Source organism: Lipotes vexillifer, unplaced genomic scaffold (assembly GCF_000442215.2).
Source record: "Lipotes vexillifer unplaced genomic scaffold, Lipotes_vexillifer_v1.1 scaffold182, whole genome shotgun sequence".
NCBI classification, from domain to species: domain Eukaryota; kingdom Metazoa; phylum Chordata; class Mammalia; order Artiodactyla; family Lipotidae; genus Lipotes; species Lipotes vexillifer.
In genome coordinates this window covers 6,165,728-6,176,950 of record NW_006798798.1, presented here as the reverse complement: position 1 = coordinate 6,176,950, position 11,223 = coordinate 6,165,728, and the positions used below count along the sequence as shown (strand labels likewise).

The window sequence follows — 11,223 nt, the reverse complement described above, 5'->3', positions numbered from 1 at the left end:
GGAAAGAGTTTCCTCTGTACAGGAGATTCCAGGAGGGAATGTCCTCTTTCAACCATGTCTCTGAGGACGCAGCGGGGGAAAGGGAAGCTGGGACTAAGTGAGAGAGTAGCACTGACATATATACGCTACCAAATGTAAAATGGGTGGCTAGTGGGAAGCTGCTGCGTAGCACAGGGAGATCAACTCAGCGCTTTGTGATGACCTAGACGGGTGGGATAGGGAGGGTGGGAGGGAGGGAGGCTCAAGAGGGAGGGGATATGGGGATATATGTATACATATAGCTGATTCACTTTGTTGTACAGCAGAAACTAACATAACACTGTAAAGCAATTATACTCCAATAAAGACGTGAAAAAAAAATGTCTCTGATGCCTGGAACTTAAGCAGCCATCTTGTAATATGAGGGTCTAAGCCAAGGCGATATGCAGAGGGGCAGAAATTTATAGAGGGCCTGGCCTCTCATAAAGTCATTGAGCTACTACTCTCCCTTCTGCCTGAACAAGAGAATCTGGTCTGTCTTCTGGTGAACATCACCCTGTTTTACCCCTGGGACACCCCCTTAACACCCACCCCTCGCCTTTGGTCAGGTGGTTCAAGTGGAGCTGACTAAAGCCTCCTACCCTCAGGGATGATGACCACATAACTCAGGCCTGGCCAATCACAGTGACTCAGAAATGGGCAGGGGACTCACAGCAGGAACATGAGTCATGAACGCAGGACTTTGAGCTATTACAAAAGAAGTGCTCTCTTTTCTAGAATGTTATAACCTTGAGCTGCTGGGGATACTTTGCCCCTTGTACAGGGAGATTCTGCCTGAGAGCAAAGTCAACATGGAGAAAAGCAGAGCCAGGAGACGGAGAAACATCTATTTCTTTAACATCACCTGACTACCTGGATCCATCCATGCCTGAACCAACAGTCTCAAATTTTCATTTACAAGAACCAATTAATTCGCTTTCCAAATTCAGCCAGTGAGAACCTAGGTGCTATTACCCTGAAAAAGTCCTGACTGATACGATTATTGAGCTTCACTATGTGCCAGGCTGTGAAAACAGAGTAGTGGCCAAAACCCAGCAACAATCCCTACACCGAGAGGTCAAAATAGGGCCCCTTTCCCAACCTGGATCCAAAATCTCTTTTGACGGTGTCTTTAGTAACTCTTCAGGTTCACATTCTTCCTCCAGCTCATCCTCCGTCTGCTCTCCAGGGCTTAGGGAGCAAATCTCGTTGGGCATGGATGCATATGTCTCCTGCCTGAAGCCAGGAAAAAGGACGGCAAGGAGAGAAACATAGGTAAATGGGGTGGTAGAGGGGACATGCCTAGGGCTGGGCCCTGTGCTGGGGTCCATGTGAACATACTCTTGGCTTCTGGTCAAGACAGTGCTGGAAGGTCTCACCTGCCACACCACCTCTGCTAGAAACATACTGCCACAATAAATGAGATGTAACAAAGGCTGGGCTCAAGAAATAAGACAAACTCTTCAAGGGCCACAGCAATGGAACAAAAAGCAAAGCAGATGATAGTAGGGCATGAGTCCTGAGCTGCTGGCTTCTGTTCTGGGAAGTGGGGTTAGCAATGAGGTTTTAGCTCCACAAGCCAAAGAGCTGCCCACTCTCCTGGTGCCTAGATCTGCATTACCTCAAGATCACTGCAAAACAGATGGCCCATGTCAGGCCTGGTCCCCATGGGGAAGCAATGCAAAGCCTCAAGACACAGAGAGAGAGATAGGGACAGCTCCAGAGGCGGAAGAGAAGAAAATTCAAAACCTCCCACTCCAACTGAAACTTCCAAACCAAAATCCCAAATCAAAAACCTGAACAGGAATTCATTCCAAATAAAACTGGTCTTGCAACATAAAGACTTAAGAAATATGTTTAGGAAACTCAAAGATAGAAGTGAAGGAATAACTTACATTAAAAGATTAAGAAGGGCTTCCCTGGTGGCGCAGTGGTTGAGAATCTGCCTGCTAATGCAGGGGACACAGGTTCGAGCCCTGGTCTGGGAGGATCCCACATGCTGCAGAGCAACTAGGCCCATGAGCCACAACTGCTGAGCCTGCGCGTCTGGAGCCTGTGCTCCACAACAAGAGAGGCTGCGATAGCGAGAGGCCTGCGCACCGCGATGAAGAGTGGCTCCCGCTTGCCACAACTAAAGAAAGGCCTCGCAGAGAAACGAAGACCCAACACAGCAAAAATAAATAAATAAATAAACTCCTACCCCCAACATCTTAAAAAAAAAAAAAAGATTAAGAAGATAGGACTTCCCTGGTGTCACAGTGGTTAAGAATCTACCTGCCAATGCTGGGGACACGGGTTCAAGCCCTGGTTCGGGAAGATCCCACATACCGCGGAGCAACTAAGCCCGTGCGCCACAACTACTGAGCCCGTGTGCCACAACTACTGAAGCCCGCACACCGAGAGCCCATGCTGTGCAATGAGAAGCCACCACAGTGAGAAGTCCGCACACTGCAACGATGAGTAGCCCCAGCTCGCCGCAACTAGAGAAAGCCTGTGTGCAGCAATGAAGACCCAACGCAGCCAAAAATTAAAAGCAAACAAAAAAAATACCTTAAAAAAAAGATTAAGAAGACATCTCTGCTCCACTGGACCCTTCTCTGATCTCATCCCTCCCCACCATGGGCTGGGTGGGCCCCCTGAGGCTTCCCACCAGAGTGCTCATGGGCTCTCCAAGCACTTTTGCTTTTACACTTCAAAACCCTTCTCATATGCATTATTGTAACTTCCTATTCAAAGTACAACTCCCCTTCTAGGCCCCGAGGGCACAAACGGCAGGGCCTCAGGCTGTCTGGGCCATGGTTGTTTCCCTAGCCTCACTCCTCTCGGGGCCCAGGGCAGGAAGACATCCCTCTGGTGAATGGACGGGATGGACAGGTGGCTGCCAGGACCTGGGGTGGCTGCTCCAGTTCCTGCCCTTCGTGTTCTGCTGCTGCTGCTCACGGTGGTCAATCTCCAGCAAGTGCTGCTTCATGCAGCTGGTGATCTCCGGGCCCAAGTGCCAGATGAACACGCAGCTGCAGAGGCCAAGGAGGGATGTGGAAGAGGGAGGAACAGTGAATAGGGAAGCCATCTGACCCCAGAGCCACCTGGTTCATCACTGCCAAGACCTTATTTCCTGGCCCGGAAAACAACCCTCATCAGCTTAGCACAGGGCTCCGGACCAAGTCAGGTCTACACCCTGGGAGGGGTCCAGGGCATCCCAGCAAACCAAGGCTGCTCTGAAGACCCTGAGACCCAAGGAAGGGGGCTGTGAGGAAGGAGCGTACTATTGATAAACTGAAGAGAGTGCCAAAAGGGACTTCCTTGGATACCAACCATGTGCTAAGGAACTTATGTCATCTCATTTGACTCTCACCATACGATTTTCAAGGTAGATGGGGTCATCTCTCTTTTACAAAGTCATAGAGGGGAAATATAAGTGGCAGAGCTAGGATTTGAACTCAGGTCTGGGCACACACTATCCGAGGAGAGTAAGCTGGCATGCTCAGAGAGCTCTCTGCACAGGCAGGCTGTGGGCATGGGGTTCTGGTGTCTGAGCCCTTGCTCTCTCCTCAGGATAGGTCCCACCCACTCCCAGAGGGAGACCCAGCCGGGGCAGCCTCCAGGACTTTCCCACCTGTCTCCGGATACTGTGATCAAGTGACGACAATCATAGGTGAACTTCATGCCGGTGACGATTTCTGCAAGCAGAGCAGAGAAGCTGTGCTGGCCTTCTGAGCCAGAAGGCTGGGTTGGGGTAGGTTGGGAGGTGTCCCAAGCAAGGAGGCAAACCCACCTGAATGGCCAAACATCTTGGCAACGCACTCGCCGGAGTAAAAATCAATCACCGAGATGCTTTTGTCAGAGCAGCTTGTGGCCAGGAAGGTGCCTGAGGGATCCACATGGACCTGCCAAGAAGAGGACCCACGTGACACTTGGGCTGCCTCCTTCTGGAATAGGCCTGGGTCTCAACACACAACCCCACTGTGATCCTTTCATCCCTCTGATCAGGTGCCAAGGAGGACCGAGGTCTCAGGAGGCCCAGCAGGGCAGCAGACAGACAGGGGGGCCTTGTGTGTGGGTGTCTGTGTATGGTTTTCACCCGGGGCCCCAGCTCCTCACCTTCAGCAGGGACCCTTCATCACCCTGGGAGCCCTTGTAGCACTTCTTCTGCTTCCCGTTCACGGTGTTGTAGACTCTGGGAAGGTGAGAGCAGAAGTGGCTGACATGGCCCTGCCCCCCACCCTCTCTTGCTCCCTTGTTCCAACCTTACCTGCTGCCCTCCTCTCCCCTGGAAGCCCCCAGTACCTCCTGTCCCCCATCCGATGCCTGGACTGAAACCCCGTATCAGGGAATGAGACCCTGTCTCAGGCTGAGGTCACAGAGGTTACGTCTTGGGGTGTCCACTGAGTTAACATCCATCTCCCTGCCACACAGCAAGCTGAGTGCCTGGTACCCAAATTGAACGAGCAAATGAAGGAGATGGAGAACCTCTTCGCACATGCTTATTCCTCCACATCCTCCCTAGTTTAAGCTCAGATGTCCCCTCCAGCGACCCCAGGTAGGGTCGATGTCCTCCCAGGGCCCCCAAAGCCCCTGGGCTCCCCGCACCGCAGCCCCGACCTCTCTGTGCTGTCACTGCCTGGTCAGTCTGTCTTTTCCTCCACTGCACTGTGAGCTCCACGAAGGCAGGGCCTGTGACTCCCCCACTGTCCCTCCCGGACAGGAGCTCAGGGAACGAGGATGAGTGAGTTTATGAGCCACATCAGCAGCTCTCAGTTGCCCCACACAGGCTCCTGAGATCTAGGAGAACCCTCTGTTTGACCTGGAGACTAGGCCTGGGTGAACCCAGCTCCTCAGAAATACCCACTGGGTCCCACCACTCCACCCAGCTTCTCAGGGACCAGGTGAGCAGGGAGAGGAAAGCAGAGCGCTCATGAGAAGAGAGACCCAACCAGGCCCCACTTAGTCTGGCTGACTAAGAGTCCAGGGCAGTTCCTCACCTTACGTTGCGGTCCTGGCAGGCCACAGCCACATACTTCTGGGTAATGTCAATGTCCATGTCATACAAGGTGGTCTTCTCTGCCACGTGGTGGGTACGGACAAAGTGTAGTCCATCTGAGGCCTGGCAGGGCAGGCAGGGCCTTCAGAGGACACCCCTGACAAGCCCCCTACCCAGCTCCCAAGGAGGCTGCCCCACTCTACCCGCTGGGCACTGCGGAAGTAGATGCTCTTGTCTGCCCCACAGCTGATCATCTGGATGTCCCTGTGGCCTGGAGGAGGAAGCAGTGCCTTAGGCAGGGCTGGGCCACTGCTGGGCCCAACTGGGGCTGGGGATCCTAGCTAGGGAACTCTACTATAAGGGCACTCCGCTGGGGGTCAGAGAGGGCTTCCCGGAGGAGGTGAGGTGAGTGCTGGGTGCTGGTAGGACTCTGTAAACTGTGAGCTCTGTGTGAGGGGGGCACAGATGGTGCAGTGGGCAAGGCAGGAACCTGCAGAGCAAGAGCAGACAGGGAAACAGAAGCCAGGGACACAGCAGGGGCACCATGTTTAATTTGGGATTTGGAGAGGTGACTCTGGCCTCACAATGGAGGCGTCAGTGAAGCAGGGAGCAAGGGGAGACAGACAGACCGCTGGGAGGCTCACACCATCAAGAAGGATCAGAATATCCACACAGGGGCTTCCCTGGCGGTCCAGTGGTTAGGACTCTGCGCTTCCACTGCAGGAGGTACAGGCTCGATCCCTGGTCAGGGAACTAAGATCCCGCAAGCCATGCGGTGCAGCCAAAATACAAAGGAATATCCACACAGACTTCGGGCCAGGTCCTGTGCCACATGTGCCTCCCCTTCCTGACTGTCACCAGCCACTTGTACAAATGTGAACCCAGGGGCTCAGAGTCACACAGTCCTTGTCCCAGGGTGCAGAGAGTCAAGATGGGGCCAGGGCTGATCCCAGGCCTTCTCTGGTTAAACACTGTGCTCTGAAGCCAGGCTTCCTCTCCGAGCCTCAGCTCCCGTCTGTTCAATAAGCCTGTATCAGCCACTGCCCCGTGGAGTGGTATGAAGCCCTTGGGACAGTGGCTGCTACCTGGTAAGCATGATCGATGTTCTTACTTTTATTCTTCTTTCTTTATAGAATAAGAATAATCACAGCACAAATACCTTGCAGAGTTGTGGTGAGGATGAAGAAACAGAACAAATATAAAACATGTACAACCTTGGTACAATAGACACTGCTCCTTCATGACAGGACATTTGAGAGCACCCAGGCCCGACATACAAGTTAAGATGTTACTCGAGCAGAAGTCACTGGTTTATAGAAGGGAACGAGTCCCATGTTGGCGAGGAATCCAGAGAGGGCCTGCAAGTTACTACTGGTAATGTTTTGCTTCTTAACCTGGGGTGGTGAGTCCAAGTATTTAGCAATATTAGGACTAGGACCAATCAGAACAGTTGCTGGCTATAAACAATGGGTGTGTCTAGTTCAGACCTACTGACTATGAACCTTGATGTGGATATTCATTGTATTATTCTGTAAACTATTCACAGATTTTTCTGTTCACTTTTTTGTATATATGTTTCATAGAGAAGAATTAAGAGACTGATTCATTCTTTAGCTGGATAGCTTCAGACAGTTTCCGACTGGCTGGTGCCCAGTTTATATGAACTATCAATGTTTTGAGTGTAACGCCCAGTTGAGTCAGCCCAGTCAGAGCAGGGCTCACAGGAGTGGTTTTAGGATGTGCATCCTCTCAGACCGGCTGGGGCTTTTAACAGAGGACCATGCCTTCAGAAGGTGACCTAAAGGACCGACTCCTGGGCCACCCCTTGGCCAGTTATCACCTCTCCTGGATCTAGACCATTCATTAAAGGTGAGGTCACTGCTGGCCAAACTGCTAGATTTGCCGATCTATTCTAACTACCTCTACCCTGTGGAATGGGATGGCCTGAACGGTTTTTTACAGGTGTCTGAGAAGTTTGAGCTGATCAGCTTTTGTCAGGTCCTCATCAAGACATAGCAAACGTTGTTAACCTGTTTTTGCCCAGCTCCCGACCACCTGAGTTAGACAGAGACAGGGCAGAAAGTGGGGAAGACCAAGGACATTAATACATTCTCAGCCACAAGATTATATGTACAAAACACTTCATAGTCAAGAACTTGGAGTAAGTGGACGGATTCCCTCCATGAATGGATTCTTCTTGAATATAGTTTTGAACATGTTCTTGGGTTCTGATCAGTTAAACCCCCACAGGGCCTACTTCCCCTCCTCTTGGAATCCCTTAGGGCCAGGGATCTCCGTACTGGATCTTTTCGAGTCTTGGAGGGATCCCTTCAACTGCCTGGTTGAGCGAGGGCTGTAAAGAAGGACAGCCTTATGCAAAATACCAGGCCTGCACCTACTGGCTGTGTGACTCTGGCTGTAAAGTACAGTAACTGCTGGGGCAGTGCAAGGATCACATCACCCAGCACAGAATTAGCCTCCAGCAATTGTCACCGTCATCTATTTTTTGGCCAAGGTCACCAAAACCCATCCCACCTTGGACTGGCATTCTGATTTCTTTCTGCAGACTAGCACTCATCTAATGTCAGTCTTCCTGGATCAGGGCTGGAGGCAGGTGGGGGCTGGGGGCACACGAGTCATACCCAGCCCAAGAGGATACTCCAAAGCTCTAGCACCAATAACTGTTCTGGAAAGGGCAGGTGCCTCAAGCCAGCATAAGGAAAGTCAGCTCCCAATTTCTGCCAAAATTGACAGGAAGAGGGGAAATCTCTTTCCAGTGGCACAGTGACCACTGAGATCCTGCCCACGAGAGAAAGGCACAGCTGACAGAGGGAGAGAGTCCAGGTAACTTTAAAAAATTCAACCTTTGGGGACTTCCCTAGTGGTCAAGACTCTGTGCTTCCATTGCAGGGGGCACGGGCTCAATCCTTGGTCCGGGAACTAAGATCCTGCATGCCACGTGGAGCGGCCAAAATAAACGATACTCCAAAAGCATTAAAAAAAAAAATTAGTCTAAAAAAATTTTTTTAAATAAATAAATAAATAAAAATTCAATCTTTGGATCCAGCTGTGCCTGAATCCAGAGCTTGCCTCTCCCTTTTTTCTCTAAGCTAAAGGGGGCTTTCGCTGTTACGTGCAGTCAAAGGAGCCCATCTAATGAGGCACAGGACGCAGAAGGAAAGGGCTCACCAGCAAACTTGATGGCTGTGATGGAGGAGGAATGGTCATCCAGGGTCTGCTCCAGGTTGTAGTTCTTCTCCACGTTCAGCACGTGGATCAGTCGGTCCCGACTGGCTGAGGCCAGCAAGGTCAACCCTGTGGATGGAAAGGGTGCCACTGGGTTTCTGGGAGGCTGCTTGATGGCTTGGCCTCCCAGAGAGCAGTGTGACCGAGCTTTCCTGGCCTTGAAGAAGGAGTTCGGTTTCTTAACTGCAGTCAACTTGCCACAAACCCAGAAAGGGGCCACTCCCCCTACTCTGTGCAGTCTTTCCCCAGAGCCCCAAACCTTGGCATTTCACATCCCTTGCCACCAGTTCCTGCAGGATTAATCTTGATGTACACGTGGACACTCCTCCACTTGTGCCCACACCAGACATTCCAGCAGAGCCCAGCATTCCTCCCTACCAAGTCCAGCTACTTGGCAGCCACATGAGGCCCTGCCAACTTCTCAATCTCCCCAAAACACTGCCCCCTCACTCTCTGAGCTCTGGCTACATGAACCTCATCTAGGCCCTACTGACCACATGCTGCCACCCTTCCTTCAGCCACTGGACCTTCGTGCTGGCCGCCTCAGACAGTGCCTAGCCTGGGCACCTGCTATGTCTGAGGCCTAACACATGACCTGAGGTGGAGGGGAGCTCGGGAGAGGTGTACTGAATGAAAAGAAATTTAAAGAAAATTTGGTGGGGCAGAGGGTGTGGGGGAAGGAAGAGCATGGGAAAGAACATTAACATTATCAGGACATAACTCCACCTACATTATATTCCTGCCAAAAATGTATCATCGGAATCAAATCATGAGGAGAACAACAAACCCAAATTGAAGGAAATTCTATAAAATGACTGATCTATATTCTGCAGAAAGCCAAAGTCATAAAGACAAATTAAATAAGGCTGTGGAAATATTCCAAAACAAAGGTGACAGAAGAGCCACAACAACTGAAATGTGAACCGGGACTGGAAAAACAAAGGTGCTATAAAGGACAGCATTGGGACAACTGGCAAAATGTGAATAAGAACCCAAGATAGATGACAGATTTGATAAGATGCATATTTGATAAGTGCACTGTGGTCATGTAAATAGATGTCCCCATTCCTAGGAAATGCTCACAGAAGCATTTAAGGGTGAAAGCGCAGCATGCCTGCAACTTACTCTCAAGTAGTTCCGCAAATAATAATAATAATAATATACATGCTTTAATAATAATAATACACATGCTATTATTTTATTACAAGTGTATATATACACAGGTGTGCAAATACATAGAAATGGAAAGAGGGGAAGCAGATAATTCTGTCACAGGTCAGACAGGATTTAAAAGAAAAAACTTGGGGAGCCTGGGTGAAAAGGCTACAGGTATTCATTATAATATTCTTGCAACTTTTCTGTAAGCATCAAACTTTTTCAAAAGAATATGTTTGACTATTGATCTATCTTTATCTTCTCCAGCAGAGGAGGAGCTCATTCATATATTCACTCATTCAACCTTCACCTCTTTAGCCTGAGCTCTGTTCGGGGCACTTGGGGACCAGGGTAAACAAGTCGAGTCTTGCCCTGTCATTCACGGTCCCACCAGACACCAACTACTCCTCCCTGTGGCTCTGCCAGGCAGGCTGCTCCCCTGCCATGGGCTCACCTGTCTCAGGCTTGGAGTACTCCAGGCACAGCACCTCAGCATCATGGGCCTCCACCTTGACCAGCTCGTCCATGAAGTGCAGCTCGTGGATCCTGAGAGATACACACTGCCTGCTGTACCCTGCCTGGCGCCCCCACCCCTCAGCTCCAGGTGCTCTGCCACTACTAGAAAAGGTCAGAGCAGCCAGGTAGGCGACGTGGAGAACACCCTACCCTGGCCAAGTAGTCTACAGGTGCCCAACCGGTTTCTCATCTAAAAACCTGCCAAGCCTGCGAGAACCTCAGGGGGCACCCCGCCCCTCCTGGTTCCATGGGTAACACCTAGGATGGTCTTCTGGGGGAACAAAGGTTAGGGTAGGGATATATCAGAGGTGATTCCTGGGGCTGGGGCAGGGGTCAGAGGTCATACTCAAGGATAGGACCCATGGGTGGGAACATTTGATTCCAATCTCTCATTCTTTTTTTTTTTTCTTTTTTCTGGTTGCCCTCTGTGGCTTGTAGGATCTTAGTTCCCTGACCAGGAATTGAACCCAGGCCCTCAGCAGTGAAAGCGTGGAGTCCTAACCACTGGACCCCCAGGGAACTCCCTCTCATTCTTAAAGAGTCTCAGATCCAGACTTTCCTCATAGTCTTGCCAAATGAAATCAGACAACAGGTCATCCAGGACTGAAATAAGAAATAATCATTCCAGCTTCTCCACTCTCTACCCGTGTGACCTTAGCCAAGCCACTTGGCCTCTCTTCCCTCAGTGAACCCATCTGAAAGTGGAATGAATAACAGTACCTACGCCAGAGGGTCGGTGAGAGGATTAAATCAGTCAATACCCATGGTACTCAGGCCAGCAGCCAGCCTGGGGGAAGATCGCTATGCCCATGTTACCTCTTCTTACTGTTTTCACCATTCACAGCCGAGTGCTGTCAACGGGAGCAGCCCCCTGACACGGTCAGTTTGCCTCATGCAGTGACTGACATCACAACAGTTGCCAACATTTAAAAACCATGGAATTTCACAGAAAAAATCTGCACTTTATGTTCTTCTTAGACAATGGGAAGATATGACAACTTGGAGCCTATACTACTGGTGCTGCATGGTGGCTACCCTGTTATGGGGCACATGCTCTCCAGTGCCCCAGTCCCTCCCATTCTGCAACAGCTCTACTACCCAGGTGGTCACAGCTGTCATTCGCCACCTTAAACCTGATCCCTGTGACAGGGCTCATATTCTGTCAGCACCTATTGGGCCTGTCACATCTTGAAAAACCTCTGCAGGGTGGTAAACAGCCCGAGCCCTCAGATGTCCCATCCTCTGGTCCCTCTCTCAGGGCCACCAGAAATGCCAAGCTCCAGCTGGCATCTTCTCTGATGGTTCAG

At 50.8% G+C, this 11,223-nt stretch overlaps 1 protein-coding gene across 1 annotated transcript in view; it reads right to left on the bottom strand.

Annotated features, from left to right (window-relative positions):
* Positions 1-11,223, bottom strand: part of WDR62 (WD repeat domain 62) — a 48,017-nt gene that overhangs the window by 9,322 nt on the left and 27,472 nt on the right. The window contains exons 12-20 of the mRNA XM_007471025.1: positions 9,855-9,946; positions 8,189-8,314; positions 5,203-5,270; positions 5,001-5,122; positions 4,120-4,195; positions 3,794-3,905; positions 3,635-3,698; positions 2,907-3,032; positions 1,121-1,254 (exon numbers count right to left, since the gene is read on the bottom strand). Of these exons, the coding sequence (XP_007471087.1) occupies positions 1,121-1,254; positions 2,907-3,032; positions 3,635-3,698; positions 3,794-3,905; positions 4,120-4,195; positions 5,001-5,122; positions 5,203-5,270; positions 8,189-8,314; positions 9,855-9,946 (920 nt within the window). The remainder of the gene's footprint in view (positions 1-1,120; positions 1,255-2,906; positions 3,033-3,634; positions 3,699-3,793; positions 3,906-4,119; positions 4,196-5,000; positions 5,123-5,202; positions 5,271-8,188; positions 8,315-9,854; positions 9,947-11,223) is intronic.